This window comes from Macaca mulatta, chromosome 1, assembly GCF_049350105.2.
Source record: "Macaca mulatta isolate MMU2019108-1 chromosome 1, T2T-MMU8v2.0, whole genome shotgun sequence".
Taxonomy (NCBI): domain Eukaryota; kingdom Metazoa; phylum Chordata; class Mammalia; order Primates; family Cercopithecidae; genus Macaca; species Macaca mulatta.
The window spans coordinates 69743262-69761034 of NC_133406.1; the positions used below are offsets into that span (position 1 = coordinate 69743262).

The 17773-nt window shown below is 35.7% G+C and overlaps 2 protein-coding genes across 4 annotated transcripts in view; one reads left to right on the plus strand and one right to left on the minus strand.

Moving 5' to 3' along the window:
* Positions 1-17773, minus strand: part of INTS7 (integrator complex subunit 7) — a 94747-nt gene that overhangs the window by 66771 nt on the left and 10203 nt on the right. For both annotated transcript variants that reach the window (XM_015117294.3, XM_015117288.3), the window contains 6 exons: positions 13474-13603; positions 12509-12655; positions 9282-9419; positions 5010-5056; positions 883-1082; positions 272-394 (listed from right to left, as the gene is read on the minus strand). In XM_015117294.3, the coding sequence (XP_014972780.3) occupies positions 272-394; positions 883-1082; positions 5010-5056; positions 9282-9419; positions 12509-12655; positions 13474-13603 (785 nt within the window). The remainder of the gene's footprint in view (positions 1-271; positions 395-882; positions 1083-5009; positions 5057-9281; positions 9420-12508; positions 12656-13473; positions 13604-17773) is intronic.
* The window catches only part of DTL (denticleless E3 ubiquitin protein ligase homolog), an 89354-nt gene continuing 78788 nt past the window's right edge, over positions 7208-17773 (plus strand). The window contains exon 1 of one of the 2 annotated variants that reach the window (XM_077991800.1): positions 7208-7280. The gene's annotated coding sequence lies outside the window, so the exon portion shown is untranslated. The remainder of the gene's footprint in view (positions 7281-17773) is intronic. The other variant, XM_077991819.1, reaches the window with a different exon arrangement.

The window sequence follows — 17773 nt, forward strand, 5'->3', positions numbered from 1 at the left end:
CTTCTCAATTAGCCCTAGTGCCACTATGGGAAAATGAACAAGCAACTGAGTGGCAAGTTTCATTGACTAAAACAAACATTGAAGTATAGAAGTTTTATATATTTATTGTGCCACTTATAAAATAACTTCTGCCACAAACATCAACAATGCTTTAGAAGTTTTTCATATTCAACCACTTAGATGACAAAGACAATATAAAAATGCAAAACATTTTACTATATTGTAATGTTATATTATTTTTTCTATATAAAATGTTACAAGTTCTACATACCTGAATATTCTCCCTACTCCAAGTATGTGGTGTTTTGCTAGCAAGTAATTTCAGATCTTGAATAGCAAGTCTCTTTACTGCCTTCCTGGGATCATTCTTCAAATACTGCAACAGAAGTTGAATCTATAAAGGAAATAAGTCACTCCATAAACAATACTGTAACTGAAATGATCATTAGAAATGCAGTGTAGTTTAGTGAAACTTATAAAGGGACAGGATTCACTTCAAATCAGAGCTCTGTCACTCATTAGCTATGTGCCCACATTTGGACCTCTTTCTCCATGTTTGTAAAATACTACCATTTAACTTTAAAGTTTTAGCACAGGACCTGGCATTTAACAGATACTCAATCCTTTCTTTCTTTTTTTTTTTTTTAATATGGCCAACTTCACAGCCAGCCATGTACCCCACAACATCTCATTTTCCTCAAGGGCTCCCAACAATCAGTACTGTGAACAGAGAGAATAAAAAAGCAAGCAAAAGGAAATTAATCTGACCTTTATTACAGAAAAGAACCTTAATGTCCTCCAGACTTATGGGCCACTTTCTTATTTCTAGTCATATATTTAAGTTTACCAGAGAATAGGCAGTTTAAAGAAAATCGAAATTACCTGCTTAGGTGTATCAACCAAAGATGAAGCTGCAAGTAGAGTGAAAGTGTGCAAAGACACAATCACCATTTTGGTGGACGGATAGGATGTGACCAGCTGTTGTAAAAGCTGACGAGCACTGGAAGCCAAGATTGCATCATGGTGCATGTGCTGTAGGATGGGTATCAATTTTAGCTTCAAGTCTACTGGTGTTGCTAAACCTAGACACAAAAAGAATTCTCAAGGTATTTGTGATCATCATCCTTAAAAATATTCCAGATTAAAAAGCTGTGACTCAATTAGCAAAATTGCCCTTGAAAAACACAGTATACTAATATTATATTTGTAACATTAAAGATTATACTAGAACCAATCAATAAATTCAGTATTTTTTCCAAAGTATTTATCTTGATATTAACTTTTCAATGATTATAAAACTACATGCTGATAATAAAAACTGTCTTTAAAAAGCACAGTAGAAACAAAGTCATATTTGCTGCCTATTTCCTCTCATTATCATAATAAAAAAATTATACATACACATATACATATATATATATACACACACACACACACACTTGATGGCTACAGTCTGATTATACTTATGATTTTAATTATTTCCTTCAACAACTAAATTAGAATCAGGATATTAATAAACTGTGTGTAGAACAGTTTCGAAATCCTCTGAACTTTGTGTAGTAAACGCCTTTCTTTATTGCATACACAACTGGGTCCATGAAGACTAACCCTAATCCACGTTTTCCTGTCAACAGTGGAGTGAAACCGACAAATCTTTTCTTCTATGGCATGGCTTTGTGGTAATGGTGAACACAAATTTCTCAGTCATAATGTATGACCACATACATGCCACAAGCTAATTATACTCTGCATATCGCTGGTTTTTCCATGGTGAAATAATTGTGGGTATGAACGTAAGACAGCACTTCAATGTCCAACAGTTGCCTACATCAACAAATTCCATTGCTAGATGGCCTCTACTTGGGTTTGCCAGAGGGAAAAGAATGAGATCAGAGTATTCCCTGCTTTCCTCTCTGCAGGGTCACATCATGCTCATGTTGTTATTATTTTGTTCCTTAAGGTTCTGAATACACTTGACCCTGCTGACCATTCTATCTTTGAAACTCTCTCCTAATGGCTTTGGCTCCTCCACTCTTACTGCTTTCTGACCTCTTTCTCTGGCTGTTCCTTCTTAACCTCCTTTGCAGTCTTCTTGTCTGTCTACACTTTAATTTCTGATATTCCCATAGGTTGGTAATAAATTATCTTCTCATTGTATGTGCTTTCCCTGAGTGAGCTGATATAATTCCATGGTTTCCCTTATTAGCTAAATGTGAAAGGTTGCCACCCACCTGTCCTCCTGCCCAGGACATCAGATGCATGTATCTCATTACCTTCTGGTCATCTGCACTAGGAGGTCTCAGAAGAATTTTGTATTAATAGGGCCCAAAGAGAACTGATCTTCACCTTGAAACTGCCCCTCCAAAAATACTCCTGTTTCAGTAAATGACATCATTACAGCTCCTTAGACCCTGGAGTCTTTCTTAATTAATGAAAGAAGGATTCTCTCACATCCCATTTCCAAATGTATTAGCAAATCTTACTGGTTCTATCTTCAAAATAAAATCCAAAACTAACTCTTTCTACCTCCGTTGTTACCATGCCGATCCACTTCCACTACCATCTCTTGACTAAATTATAGAAAGTCTCCTAAGTATTCTCCCTACTTAGGCCTTTCCCCATGGCAGACTCCACTCTCATATCCCCCCTTTCCTCTACTGCAAGTTTATTCTCAACCCAGTACTCAGAGGGATCTTAGTGCTTACAGGCATTTTTACTAAAGATTTCGTGAGGCTCGGAGATTTTACTTGGCAGAAACACAAGCGGCTTAAAACCAAATGTCAGGATACTCTGTTCCTAAAACTCCTCTTCCGTTTCCATGTCTTGGGTTCCAATTTTCCTCCACTTTTCCTCCACCCACACTCCTATGTTTTCCTCTACCTCTCTCTTCTCCTAATTCCTGTTCTTTTAGATTTTTCTAAGATAAAATTTAAGGAACAATAAAGTAATGAATCTTAAGTGTACAGATTAATGAATTTCTACATATGCACATTCCCATATAACTACCATCAGATACACAGAATACTCCAGCATCCTAGAAGGCTCACCTGTATAGCTCTCATCAATTCCCTTGCTATCTGCCCTCTGAGTTTAACCAATGGAGAGCCCAGCAGGAGTTGCAGAGAATGAGGTCAGAGTATTTATTCCCTGGTTCTCTCACAGAAGGGTCACATCATGCTCCTGGAGGTTAGTTTCTCAAAGTGGCCCTCCTGACATGACTCCAAGTTTCTAGTAACCTCTCTTTAACCTATACCCTTAGAGGTGTGGTAAAAGCTATTACAGGCTCAAAAACTACATTATCCCCTATAGTATATCCTGGCCATGCCTTTGTGAATGGCTCCTTTATTACACCTTCCTTGAGTTATCTTAATTCAAATGTGCCACCTGTTTCCTGCTGAGATCTTGTCTGATATAGCAGGCAATTGATAAAATCCTGGTCAATGAATAAGTGATGCTTCCTTCTAATGTCATAAGGATACCTTTCTGCAGGAAAGCCCTTTTGCTAATGGTGGAAGAAAAAAGACAAAGGAATAAAGGGGAAAACAACAAAGCTCATTCACTGTAGCTTGGTCTTTAAGTGATTTTTATTATTTGTGCAAGTGAGCAAGTTCTCTTTCATTTTAATTTGAAGGACAATTTAAATGCATGCAAAATATAACTACACTAAGAAATTCATGCCTTAGAAAGACACAATAGCATAGTGGTTAAAAGCGTGGGCCTCAAAGCCAAACTGCAAGTTATCAGCTTTTTGACTGTGAACCAATCATTCGGCTTTAGTGTGGCTCCATTTCCTTTCCTGTAAAACGAACATAATAGTATTACCTATCCAAGGCTGCCATGTTGCACAATTCAAAGGAATGCTCTTTATAAGAATATAAACAAAGTGGTGTTCTCTAGAGTCATGCAATGCTATAGCCCAAGAGCTCCCTTTTATGACTGCTAGGATAAATTAGGGGTAAGACACAGGTATTAACCCTATGGGAGTTCGTGGGCTCCCATAATGACTGTTATAAGGATAAATAGGGTTAATACACGACTCATGATATAAAAGAAGAGACTGGAAAACCAGAGCTTTGTAATCTATGGTAAGGAATCTGGATTTGATTCTAACTGCAACTGGGAGACACTGGAGGGACATTAGCAGAGAGTTCCAGAGCTCCTAATAACATTACTCTCTCTCAGACAGAGCAGTCTTCCCTAAACTAATCATGCACCCCATAAGTATGCTTTGGTGAATGATGGACCACATGACAGACGGTGGTCCCATAAGATTATAATGGAGCTGAACAATTCCGAGTAACTTCAGAGATCCTGTAGTCACTGTAACACCACAGTGCAATATATTACCTTTTCTACCTCAGATATACAAATACTTATCATTTTGTTACAATTGCCTATGGTATTCAGCATAGTTACATGCTGCATAGGCTTACAGCCTAGGAGCAACAGGTTATACCATACACCCTAAGTGTATAGGAGGCTATACCATTTAGGTTTATGTAAGTACACTCTATGAAGTTCAAACAACAAAACTGCCTAAGGACACATTTCTCACACAGGATCCCCATTGTTAAGCAATGCAGGACTATATCAGCATGGCTCACTCCTTTTTCTCCTTCATGTCTCACTCAAATATCACTTCATTAGAGACCGTCTCTGATCAATATATATAAAATAGATAAGTCCCTTCTCTCCCCCCACTGACTTACTTTTGAGACTCTCTATCCTTATTCTCTCACTCCTTCACCATAGCACCAGAAATGTCACATGCACATTTGTCTATCCCCACACACCCCACCCCTGACTAGAGTGTAGGTTAGATGGGGGTAAGGACTTTGTTTTGCTCACTCCTGTATCCTCAGCATTTATAACAGTGTGGGCACATAGAAGATACTTAATAAATATTATTTGAATGTATGGTGACTAGCAAATAATAAGTACTTAATTAGTGTTAGCAACTATTATAAATCTCATTAAGTCACTCATAATACTAAATGAAGAATACATACCTTGAATCATTTCACTGATTTTGTTACAGATTCCTACAGCAAAATCCCTTTGGGAAAAGAGAACAGAAAAAACTTTAAAACCAAAAAATTACACTTGCTTGTATTTTCTAAGGACTTAAAAGAAATAAAACACAATTAGCACAGAAGAAATCCAGTATTCCAAACTGCAACTAACATTCCAAGGTCAGGTGCTCGGAAACACAACTAAAACAACAACTCCAGCAACCAAATGGGCTATGCCAACACTGCTGTAAAGCAGCTCACTTAGGCCATTATCACAATACAGTGTTATTTTTTCATAACACTAACAAGCATCTGAAATTATTTTGTGTTTATATAACAACAGGGCCTGACCTTTTTCATCCCTATATTTCTGGTACTTAGAAAAGTGTCTGAACATGGTGGATATTCAGTAAGTATTTCTTTAATAACCATAAAAAGACTTCTTATAACAACTTGAAATTTAAAAATCAGTTACATACCTTTAGGGCCAAGAAACTGCAAACTAGGAGACTGCGGGCTTTTTGTGTGTAACAATATTTTTAAAACTATTTTTTAAATAACATTTTAAAAATTCTTAATGTCAACATTTAAATATAGTGAGCCCAAATATAATAATCTGGTTTTTCAGATTATCCCCTCTCCTTTGCCAAAAATTGAGACCTGAGCACTGGGCATCCATTCCCGCACTGTTAACGACAGGCTGGTGCCATGGGGCACTTTAGATGGAGCGGATGTGCTTCAGTTCACCACAGATGCCACTAGGGGACACTGCTCTCACTGACAATGTTCACCTGGCCCCTGAAAGCATCTGAGCTTGTAACTCCTGCTTTGCGACCCAGACACTAGCATTTAAAATTTTCTGGTTTAGAATAAAACAGATGTGGTGACGGTAGGAGACAGGGGAAGAAAAGGATTAAATAAATTCTAAAGGTCTTATTTGGCTTGTTACTCTGATTTAATATCCAAAACCGATCAATACAGACACTAGAAAAAAAATCTATCAGCACTGACCGAGATATGTGATCTCAAGCCAGGTTATTATTTCTGGGAGAAGACATGAACACTGATCTCAAAAATACAAATCTTGTCAGCTGGTCACAGTAGCTCACACCTGTAATCCCAGAAATTTGGGAGGCTGAGGTGAGAGGATCACTTGGGTCCAGGAGTTCGAGGCTGCAGTGTGCCATGACTGCATCACTACATTCCAGCCTAGGTGACAAGAGACTCATTTGGTATTTTTTAATATAATAAATTACAAGTTATCACATTAAAGCATGGTATATTAAAAACTGTTTCTACATAAACTGCTAATTCAGATGTTTAATCATCATTTCCACAAGTGAAGAATCTTGCTGTTTCTCTTACTTGGTCTTAATCATTTTCCAAAACCAGTAATTACACAGACTGAAATAAAATTAGCTTCTAATAAGAACACAAGAGAAAAACTGAACTAAAAGTGATTCTCATATATAAAATTTAATCACTAAATTACAAATTTATCATCCAAATTTAGAAACTAAATTTAGAAAACTATTTTTGGAAGCACTGGAAGTACATATTTAATCTGACAGACTATGAAGCACTGACACCTTGGCAGTGCTAATCAGATGATAATTATTCACTACGCACAACTCTTAATCAGTAAAAGTACAGTCATGTACAGCATAACAACGTTTTGGTCAACAACAAACCACATATATGACAGCGGCTTCAAGAGATTATAACAGAGCTGAAAAATTCATATTGGCCAGAGATGTCTTGATGTCTGACCCTGTGTAGGTCTAGGTTAATGTATGTGTCCCTGTGTGTTTTCTTTGAGGGGTCTCACTATGTTGCCTAGGCTGGTCTTGAACTCCTGAGCTCAAGCGGATACCCCGGCCTCAGCCTCCCAATTACAGGCTGGAATTACAGGCGTGAGACACTGTGCCCAGTTATGTCTTAATTTTAACAAAAAAAGCTTACAGAATAAGGATATAAAGAAATATGTTTATCCAGCTATATGTTTGTATTTTAAGCTAAGTGTTATTATAAAAGAGTCAAAAAGTTAAAAGAAATTAAGACTGTATAAAGTTAAAAAGTTATAGTAAGTTAAAGCTAATTTATTATTGAAGGAAGAAAAACTTCAAAAATAAATTCAGTGAAGCCTTAGTGTACAGTGTTCAGGAAGTCTACAGTAGTAATACAGTAACGTCCTAGGCTTTCACTTTCATTTACCGCTCACTCACTGATCACCCAGAGCAAATTCCAGTCCTGCAAGCTCCATTCTTGGTAAGTGCCCTATACAGGAATACCATTTTTATCTTTTATGCCACATTTTTACTGAGCCTTTTCTATGTGTAGATATACAAATACTTACCACTGTGTTCCAATTGCCTACAGTATTCAGTATAGAAATATGCTATACAGGTTTACAGCCTAGGGGCAACAGGTTATACCATGTAACCTAGGTGTATAGTAGGTCATACCATCTAGATTTGTGTAAGTTCTCTATGATGTTTGCACAATGAAGAAATTGCCTAACAATGCATTTCTCAGAATGTAACCTCATAGTTAAGAGACATGTGACTGAAATTTTTAAAAGTCCTCTCAAAACCAATGACTCTCAATGAGAAAAAAAAAATGCTTATTTTCAAAGGCACAAAAAGGAACTGTACTTATTCAGATATTTCTGATCATCAATTACTGCCACATCTATTTATTAATTTTGATCCATGAAATTAAAAACTATATGCTTTCTATTATCTACTTTTTCAATAAGAATTACTGGAACTCTGAAGGTTTGATAAGAATAGCTGAAGGGGCCGGGCACAGTGGCTCACGCCTGTAATTCCAGAACTTTGGAAGGCCGAGGCAGGTGGATCACCTGAGGTCAGGAGTTCAAGACCAGCCTGGCCAACATGCTGAAACCCCGTCTCTATTAAAAATACAAAAGTTAGCTAGGGATGGTGGCAGGCGCCTATAATCCCAGCTACTTGGGAGGCTGAGGCAGAAGAATTGCTTGAACCCGGGAGGCAGAGGTTACTGTGAGCTGAGATTGTGCCCCTGTACTCCAGCCTGGGTGACAAGAGCGAAACTCCATCTCAAAAAACAAAACAAAACAAAAGCTGAAGAGAAGGGTATGCAAATACTAATTTTTTTAATGTTAAAAAAAATTTATTATTCACCTGGTTATAAAACTGGAACTTGTTCATGCCAAGATATAGAGAAATTTATAAAAAGAAAACAAAAATTATATACAATCTTACCACTCAGAGACAAGATTTTTATATATATCCTTCCAGTCTTTTTTTTCTATTGCATAAATACAAACACTAGGCCTTTTTGTTTTTTCAACAAACCTGTTATATTACATAAGTTATTAGGGTGTTTTTTTTTTAAACAAACCTGTCATATTACATAACCTATTATGTAAACGGCTTCCAAATACGTTTCTAAAAACATTTAAGTTGTTACCGTATTCTATTGTATGATCATAATTTATCTAAGCTCAATGGCAGAAATTTAAGTTGCTTCTCATTTCTTTTGTTGTTACAAGTAACACTACAACTAGCATCCATACAAATAATTATCAGTACATATTACTGATAAATTCTGGAAGTGAATTTCCTGGGTCAAAGGGATGTACCTGTTTAAGGCTTTTCACACATATTACCAAAACGCTCCCCAGAAGGCAATGCTACTTTTCCTGTCAGTCAGGGGGATATTATATTTTATTTTACAGAAGAGAAACAAGCCAATCAAACATAGTAATAAAACCATGGTCAACATTTAATCCTCCCGCCCCCCCCCAAAAAAAATACTGTTCTGTAAAACAAGTGTAGGATATGACATTCTGAATAGGTTACAATTGGTTTTAATTCAAGTTATTGTCTTTGCCAAACTGTGGACAGCTCTAATGCAAAACAAATTAACATTAGAAGACAGTGGGTAAGCATTTTAGTATTACAGATGTATATGTCTGAGAGAAGCTCCTTAGTGAATAAAGCCTCTGCTACCCAATGAAGCCTTCCCCAACTAATCTATGCTGATCCTGTCCTTCTGGAAACTCATTTCATTTACACAATTAATACCAACATTTGTACTTACATTTTCTATTTTATGAATTTAAGTCTTGTTTCCCCAGTGTAAGGTAAACCTTCTCAGAAAATATACCTTGTCATTTACACTTTCCTGTATCTCTTAGTGTTTATATAAGTTGATCAGTTTTTCCTTCAAAAACTTTTCTTGGGAAGCCAAATTACTAAAAGGGATGTGCTTTTGTATGCTTACTTTGACTGTGCAGAGAAGTTTGCAGCAGCAAAAACAGCAGCTTCAACTTCTACATTATCATGTGAATCTAAACTCTGACGAATACTGTGATGAGCATTCTTCCTCTCAGGAATTATTGATGCCAGACTTCCCAACATCCTACAGAAATAGAGAAAGCCAAGAATATCGGGCATATGATAAAGTCAAGGTCAGAAAAGGAAGAGGCCAGGCAAAGCCAGATTATCAAAACTAAAGTTTATAGGTAATTCCATGTAACTCTGGTTAATAAAGCATAACTTTAGAAATCCATGACTCAAATTTTAAACACTTTTACATATTTCAATATGTCAGAAAAATTAAGATGGCTTATCTAAAAAGCAAAATTTTTAACAATCACCTTGAAGTACATTCCAGGTACCAAACAGCCCAGAAAGGAAACTTCTGAATTATTAAAGCATCAAAATATCAATTTTCCAATGTTGCATAAAGAAGTCCATTTCAGCAAAGCATTAAGAATACTACATTTTTGCTGTTAAGCAGATACAAAAGTAAAAAAAAGTAAGACCTCCCAATCTTTTTTTCCCACATCAGTAAATATTGGTATGATGATTTTCAAATGTCCTCAAGATCAAGAAAGGAGTGGTTGAGCACACCCCTGGGGCTCATGCCAGAATCAACAATGGTGCAGAAGGTAAAGCTTGGAAAACAGTCTACTTCATAATAAAATTACACAATTAGAAAGGAAAAAAATCTATTGTTTGTGATATAAACCACAGAAAGTAGTTTGAAAAATCCTTTCAGTAGAAAGGCATAAATTTTAGAAATTTGCAAAACACTGCAGTAAACAAAACCTACAATGTTCCTACAATGACAACCTTTTTCAAAGTCAACATCCTAAATAACCTTCCAATGTGACATGTAATCACCTAACTACTCCCTGTAATTACACTCAATTAATTAGTATTGTTCCTAGTACTATTAAGTAATACCATTAGTAGCAAGAAACTAAAATGGACTAAATATGTAATTTATATTTAATTTGAAGGTTTTGAAATTATACATTTTTCAAAAGAAATAACAAATGACTATTAATCTATTATACCAGAAAAGATTAGACTAGTCTAATACTGACACATTTAACGACTTATTCCCACTGCTTCCAGCTTAATTTTTCTCTTCCTACTTGAGTACCTCCTTCTAGAATGTTTACAAAATAGGTCCTATATGGCAAACCTCCTAAGGCCTTGTGTGCCTGAGAATCTTTTTATTTTACTACTCTTTTAAATGAAAACTGGATAGATATAAAATTCTTAGCTCAATTTTCCTTTAATACTTATTGCAACAAAGGTTACTGTTGAAAAACCTGATTTAAATCTAATTTTTTTTTTTTCCTTTAAAGTGATCCTTCTTTTTGGAAGCTTTCTAGAGATCGCTGGTTTTACTGATAACCATAGTGCTTAAAAAAAGAGTTGAGGCAAGAGTCAACTGCCATGACTTAGAGAAGGGCAAGCATACAAAATGAATAACAAATATTAATATGCATTCTTACCAAAATATTCAGGCTAGCTTTAAATTATTTATGAAATTCATTCCACCAGTTAAATTCTATTATCTTTTGATTTAAAAAAAAAAACCACATTTGTGAAAAACAATTCAAACATTACAAACAAAGTCAAATGGAAAAGCCTCTTGTAATCTATAACCCAAAGACTCTACCAAAAATAATCACTGTTAACGGTATATATTCCTCTAGATTTTTTTCTGAGCCTATATAAACATATATATTAGTATTAACTGACAAAATGAATTAATAAAATTGATACTATTTGACAACTTTTTAAAACTTATTATCTTTCTATGTCAGCATATATAGACTCACAACTCACTTTACTCTTTAAAAGTTATACAGTAGTTCACAAATAGCCATTCCCACGTTGATTTTTCCCCAATTTTTCATTCCACAAAAATGACACTATAATCATCTATATACATATATTCACCAACTTTTAAAAATGATTTATTTAAAAAATTCCTACAGGTATATTTGCTGAAGTAAAGGGTAAAAATATCTTAAGTTTAAATTCTGGGCCAGACGCAGTGGCTCCCACCTGTAATCCCAACACTATGGTAGGCTGAGGCGGGCAGATCACCTGAGGTCAGGTGTTCAAGACCAGCCAGCCTGGCCAACATGGTGAAATCGTGCCTCTACTAAAAGTAAAAAAATTAGCTGAGCGTGGTGGCGGGCACCTATAATCCCAGCTACCTGGAAGGCTGCCGCAGGAGAATTGCCTGAACCCAGGAGGCAGAGGTTGCCGTGAGCCAAGATTACGCCACTGCACTCCAGCCTGGGCGACAGACTGAGACTCCATCTCAATAAATAAATAAATAAATAAATAAATAAATAAATAAATTCTATTGAATATAGCTTTCAAAAGATGAAAATCAATTAACTGACTTTAAAATATCACATACTGCTCACAATTTAATCACTCAAAAGCCAAAGAAATGACAAAAGCACTAAACTCTGAACAAGAAGGAAGAACTGATTCTTGGTGTGGAAAAAAGGACATTCAGGGAAGATGTGACATCCCGAACTTCCTGGTTAAAAAGACTGTCTGGGCAGGGTAGGTCAGAAATGAACCCTATAATTTAGGAAAGTGAATTTCAAAAGATATAAAAAGTTATAGATATGATTCTATAAATGGCAGAGCTAAAAAGAGAATATGGTTCAAGCTGGATATAAGGCTTACAAAATGAAATTCTAACAAATACATTTTTAAAAATATGCCAAGAAAGAAAAGAAAAAGCTAAAGAAACTATAGTGGTTATATCTGATATTCTCCGGTGAGATCAAATATGATTTATCACATTAAAAATGATCACATAATCAGGGAAGAATATAGAAAACTGACAGAAAACATTAAGTACAAGGTCAGGAAGGCAAAGTTCAAAATGAGCTGAGGCTGTTATATTGAGATCCACCAAGTTATTTGATCAGAACACCTACCTATATAGAGATGCATTTCAAACACAAGTTAGGCAACAATTTATAACCAAAACAGTTAACATAGATGTTAACTAAAAAGCATTTGCAGATTGGGATGGTTATCACAGTTTTGCCTTGACTCTTAATCAAAAAACCAAAAACAACTCCTAATATTCAAAATGAAAAATGTAAATATACTGCTTTTTTTGGTCATAACTACAGTTCAAATAATCTTATAGTGAATTATTACAATACAGTATACCGGAGGGTGATGGCTCTTGCCACGGGATCATTACTATGAATCACAGAAAAAATTCTCTTCACAAATTCATCCACGTTTAGAATCTTCTCCAAATGTTTCTCACTTTGTTGGGTAACTTTAAGAACACATAGCCTCAGGAAATTATTTCTAGAAAAACCAGAAATAAAATAAATTAGGTCACTTTAGAAAGTAATATTTAATTAGGAACCAAAGCAACACTAATAATATTACATTTTAGCAACAGCAAATATTTTTCAATCTTATCATTATTTGTTTCACTACTAAAAGAGTTACTTAAAGTTTGTACTTTACGTGGACACTAAGCATAAGCAGTTAGCTATGCTATAGTGTTGCTGCAAGACACCAAAATGGCAGTGACACAAGGAGAAGACCTAGAGCAGAACTAAATCTCCTCAAACTATATTATAACCAAGGCCAGGAAGTCAGATGGTCTTTCTCTTCTCTTGGGCTTATTCCACAACTTCTCTTCTCCTCAAGTGTGATACTGTGTACATATGAGCACATAAGCACATGGAGAATGGCAGAAAGCAGCAGAAGAGGGAATGGTGGGGGCGAAAAAGCAAACAGGCATGTATTCAGTACTTATATGTTTCAGGTACTTCACAGACATGCATCTCATGCTATAAAATAAATTATTAAATCAGCAACTTCTCAAAAACAATCTGTACAAAGCCACAGCTTTTCCTGAAGTATACACTAAAATATCAAGGTTGTCTTAATTTTATTCTGTTCTCCAAAGAAATAAGTATTGTCTAAATTATACTCTTCATTTTTGCTTTAAACGTCATTAAATCTCACACTGATGTGCTGCACACAGTCATGTGTGTCCACTAATGGTAACTAACCAGGTGGAAGTCCTAAAAGGCAAAAAGAAAAAGACCACAATAGAAAACAAGAAATATGAACAAAGTACTTTAGAACATTGAGGCTTTAAAAAGACTTACCCAACTCTGAAAACATCAGCTAACTTTAGGAATGCAGAATTGATAAGAATAGGGAATGGATACTTCTGAAAAAGTCTGGGAAAGCGAACAACTGCTTCGCACTGTTCACCAAGTTTGCCAGATCTTAGGCCTATGGAAAAAAAAGCACAGAGAGGGAAGAACAGTTTGCATATTCGTGGCTACAAAGCAAAAATAGCAAATATTAATTTACTAGATAGTGAAGAAATAATCATTCTTAAGAAGCAGGTAAAGTATAATTCATTACCCTTTTAAAAGTAAAAATGGTATATCAAATAGTAATCTGGAAATCACTACTTTTAGATAAACAATAATGAAAAAAAGTTTTAAGGTAAGAGTTAAGAATATTCAAAGCCACAAAATAAAGCTCAACACATTTAAAAGGACTGAAATCATACAATGCATGTTTTCTGACCACATGGAATTAAATTAGAAAAAAGAAAAAAAAAAGCACCTTTAACCCATAGGTGGCTAGGCATGGTGGCTCATGCCTGTAATCTCAACACTTTGAGAGGCTGGGAAAAGGAGGACTGCTTGAGCTCAGGAGTTCATGACCAGCCTGAACAACATAGTAAGACCTTGTCTCTACGAAAAAAAAAAAAAAAAAAAAATCCAAGCGTGGTAGTGTACGCCTGTGGACCCAGCTACTGGAGATGCTGAGGTGGATGAATCACTTGAGCCTGGGAGGTTGAAGCTGCGGTGAACTGTGATTGTGTCACCGTGCTCCAGCCTGGGCAGCAGTGCAAGACCCCATCTCAAAAAAAAAATTTTTAAGTAACAAATAAATAAATAACTCACAGCTGAAAGAAGAAATTAGAAAAATATTTTGAACTGAATGAAAATAAAAGCACAATCTATGGAATGCAACTAGAGTAGTGCTTCAAGGAACATTTATAACATTGAAGGCTTATATTAAGAAAGAAGAAAGTTCTCAAATCAATGATCTAACAAAGGTACCAACATAATTCAATGTGGAAAGAATAATCTTTTAAACACGTGATTCTGGAAAAGCTAGATAAGCATAGCAAAAAGAATCAACCTTCTCCCTTGCATCATACACAAAAATTAACTCAAAATGAACAACAGACCTCAGTGTAAGAGCTAAAATTATAAACTATGTAGAAGAAGACATAAAGAAAATTTTTATGAGCTTGGGTTAGGCAAAGAATTCTTAGATAAAATAAAAGGCATAAATCATAAAATAAAAAAGTGGTAAGTTAAATTCCATCAAAATTTAAAACTTCTGCTCTTCAAAAGACACTGTTAAGAAGATGAAAAGACAACCCACATACTGAAAGAAAACATTTACAAAACACATATGTGATAAAGGACTTCATCCACAGTTGTTGTAAATCAATAATACAAACCAATTTTTTAAATGGACAAGAATTAAAGAGAAATTTCATTGAGGAAAAAATATGGATGGCAAATATAAGCACATGAACAGATGCTCAACAGTGTCATCAGGGAAATGAAGATTTAAAACTCCAAAAAGATACCACTACACATTCACTAGAATGGCAAAAACTTTAAAAAGACCAACAATGCAAGTGCTAATGAGGATATGGGGTAACTATAACTCTCACACATTGTTAGTGGGAATGTAAAACCGTTCAGCTCTTTTGACAACCCTCTGGCTCCTTCCTTTAATTTTCATTTTTCCTTTATTTTAGATTCAGGGGGTACATGTGCAAGTTTGCTAATGGGTATACTGTGAGATGCTGAAGTTTGGGGTATGAATGATCCCATTACCCAGGGAGTGAGCATAGTACCCCAATAGGTAGTTTTTCAACTCTTCCCCTCTCCCTCCCTGCTTACTTTTAGAGTCCCTGGTGTCTACTGTTCCTCTCTTTATGTCCATGTGTACCCAAAGCTTAGCTCCCACTTACAAGTGAGAACATACAGTATTTGATTTTCTGTTCCTACATTAACGTGCTTAGGGTAATGGCCTCCAGCTGCATCCATGCTGCTGCAAAAGACATGGTTTCATTCTTTTTTATGGCTGCATAGTATTCCATGGTGTATATGTACCACATTTTCTTTATCCAATCCATGATTGACATGCATCTAGGTTGATTCCACATCTTTGCTATAGTTAACAGCGCTGGGATAAACATACGAGTACATGTGTCTTTTGGGCAGAATGATTTATTTTCTTTTGGGTATATATCCAGTAATGGGATTACTGGGTTGAATGGCAGTTCTAAGTTCTTTGACAAATCTCCAAACTGCTTTCTACACCGGCTGAACTAATTTACATTCCCACCAACAGCACATATATAAGCATTCCCTTTTCTTCCCAGCTTTACCAGCAAGTTATTTTTTGACTTTTCAATAATAGCCATATTGACTGGTGTGAGATGGTATCTCACTATGGTTTTAATTTACATTTCTCTGATGATTACTGAAGCTGAGCATTTTTTTTGTGTTTGTGGACTCCTTGTATGTCTTCTTTTGAGAATGTCTTTTCATGTCCTTTGCCCACTTTTTAATAGGGTTATTTGGTTTTTGCTTGTTGAATTAAGTTCCTTATAGACTAGATATTACACCTTTGTCAGATGCGTAGTTTGCAAATATTTTCTTCCATTCTGTAGGCTGTTTACTCTGTTGATAGTTTCTTTCACTGTGCAGATGCTCTTTTGCTTAATTAGGTCCCACTTGTCAATTTTTGGTTTTGTTGCAACTGCTTTTGAGGATTTAGTCATAAATTCTTTCCCAAGGCTGATGTCAAGAATGGTACTTCCTAGGTTTTCTTCTAGGATTCTTACAGTTTGAGATCTTACATTTGAATATTAAATCCACCCTGAGTTAATTTTTGTATACGGTGAAAGGGAGGGGGGTCCAGTTTCATTCTTCTGCATAGGGCTAGCCAGCTATCCCTGTACCATTTATTGCACAGGGAGTCCTTTTCCTATTGCTTATTTTTATCAACTTTGTTGAAGATCAGATGGCTGTAGGTGTGCAGCTTTATCTCTGGGTTCTCTATTCTGCTGTCTGTGTGACTGCGTGTGTGCCAATACCATGCTGTTTTGGTTACTGTGGCCTTACACAATAGTTTGAAATTGGGTAATGTGATGCCTTCAGTTTTGTTATTTTCCTTAGGATTGGTTTGGCTATTTAGACTCTTTTTTGGTTCCACATGAATTTTATAAGAGTTTTTTTTTTCTAATTCTGTGAAAAATGACGTTGATAGTTTGACAGTAATAGCACTCTGTAGATTGCTTTGGGCAGTGTGGCCATTTTAACGATATTGATTCTTCCAATCCATGAGCGTGGAATGTTTTTCCATTTGTGTCACCTATGATTCCTTTTGGTAGTGTTTTGTAGTTCTCCTTGTAGAGATCTTTCACCTCCTTGGTTAGAGGTATCCCTTGGCATTTTATTTTTTGTTGGTTCTTTTTTAATACAGGTAAACATACTAGACACATAGCAATGCTACTTTTAGCTATTTATCCAAATGAAATGAAAACATATGTCGACACAAAGATCTGTATGCAAATATTCACAGCAGCTTTATTCATTAATAGCCCCAAACTGGAAATACATATGTTCACCAACTGGTAAATGAATAAACAAACTGTGGTATATCCATACAATGAACTACTACTCAGCAATAAAAAAGGAACCAGTTACTGATGCATACAACAACAAAGGTGTATCTCTGTTGTGTAGCTTTGAAATGATTACAATAGTCTGCTACTGTGAGTGAAATGTTCTGCTGTGGTAAGAACATGGAGTGTAATCTCCCTCCCTGATGACATGGCTCCTAGCATTGAAAACCTTGTTGTCATCATAGATCTCCAGTGTTGGTCAGATCTTCTCTCCAGAGAACATCTCATAGAAAGGTACACCTCAAACTTCAATTAGACTTTACATTCACAGTGGCCTGTTTCCATCCTAAATGCACAACTAGACTTTACTAATTGGACTCTAAATGAAACTAGTATTTACTCACACGTGGTTGATGGACTTTGTCTATCAAATGTATTCCCTGTGAGATTTGTTCTTATTATTCTCCCCCTCTAAACATTGTGAACAAGGTGGGGAAAACTCTTTCTGTATGGTAATAAACCATGTGATTTGTGAAATCATACCTTATTTTAACCACATAAAACAATCTCAAAATCATTATGCTGAGTGAAAGAAGCCAGACCCGAAAGACTACACTTACTTACTGTATGATTCTATTTTATATGACATTCTGGAAGAGGCAAAACTATAGTGACAAAAAATAGATTGGTGGTAGCTGGGAGCTAGAGAAAGGGAACTGACTGCACAGGCA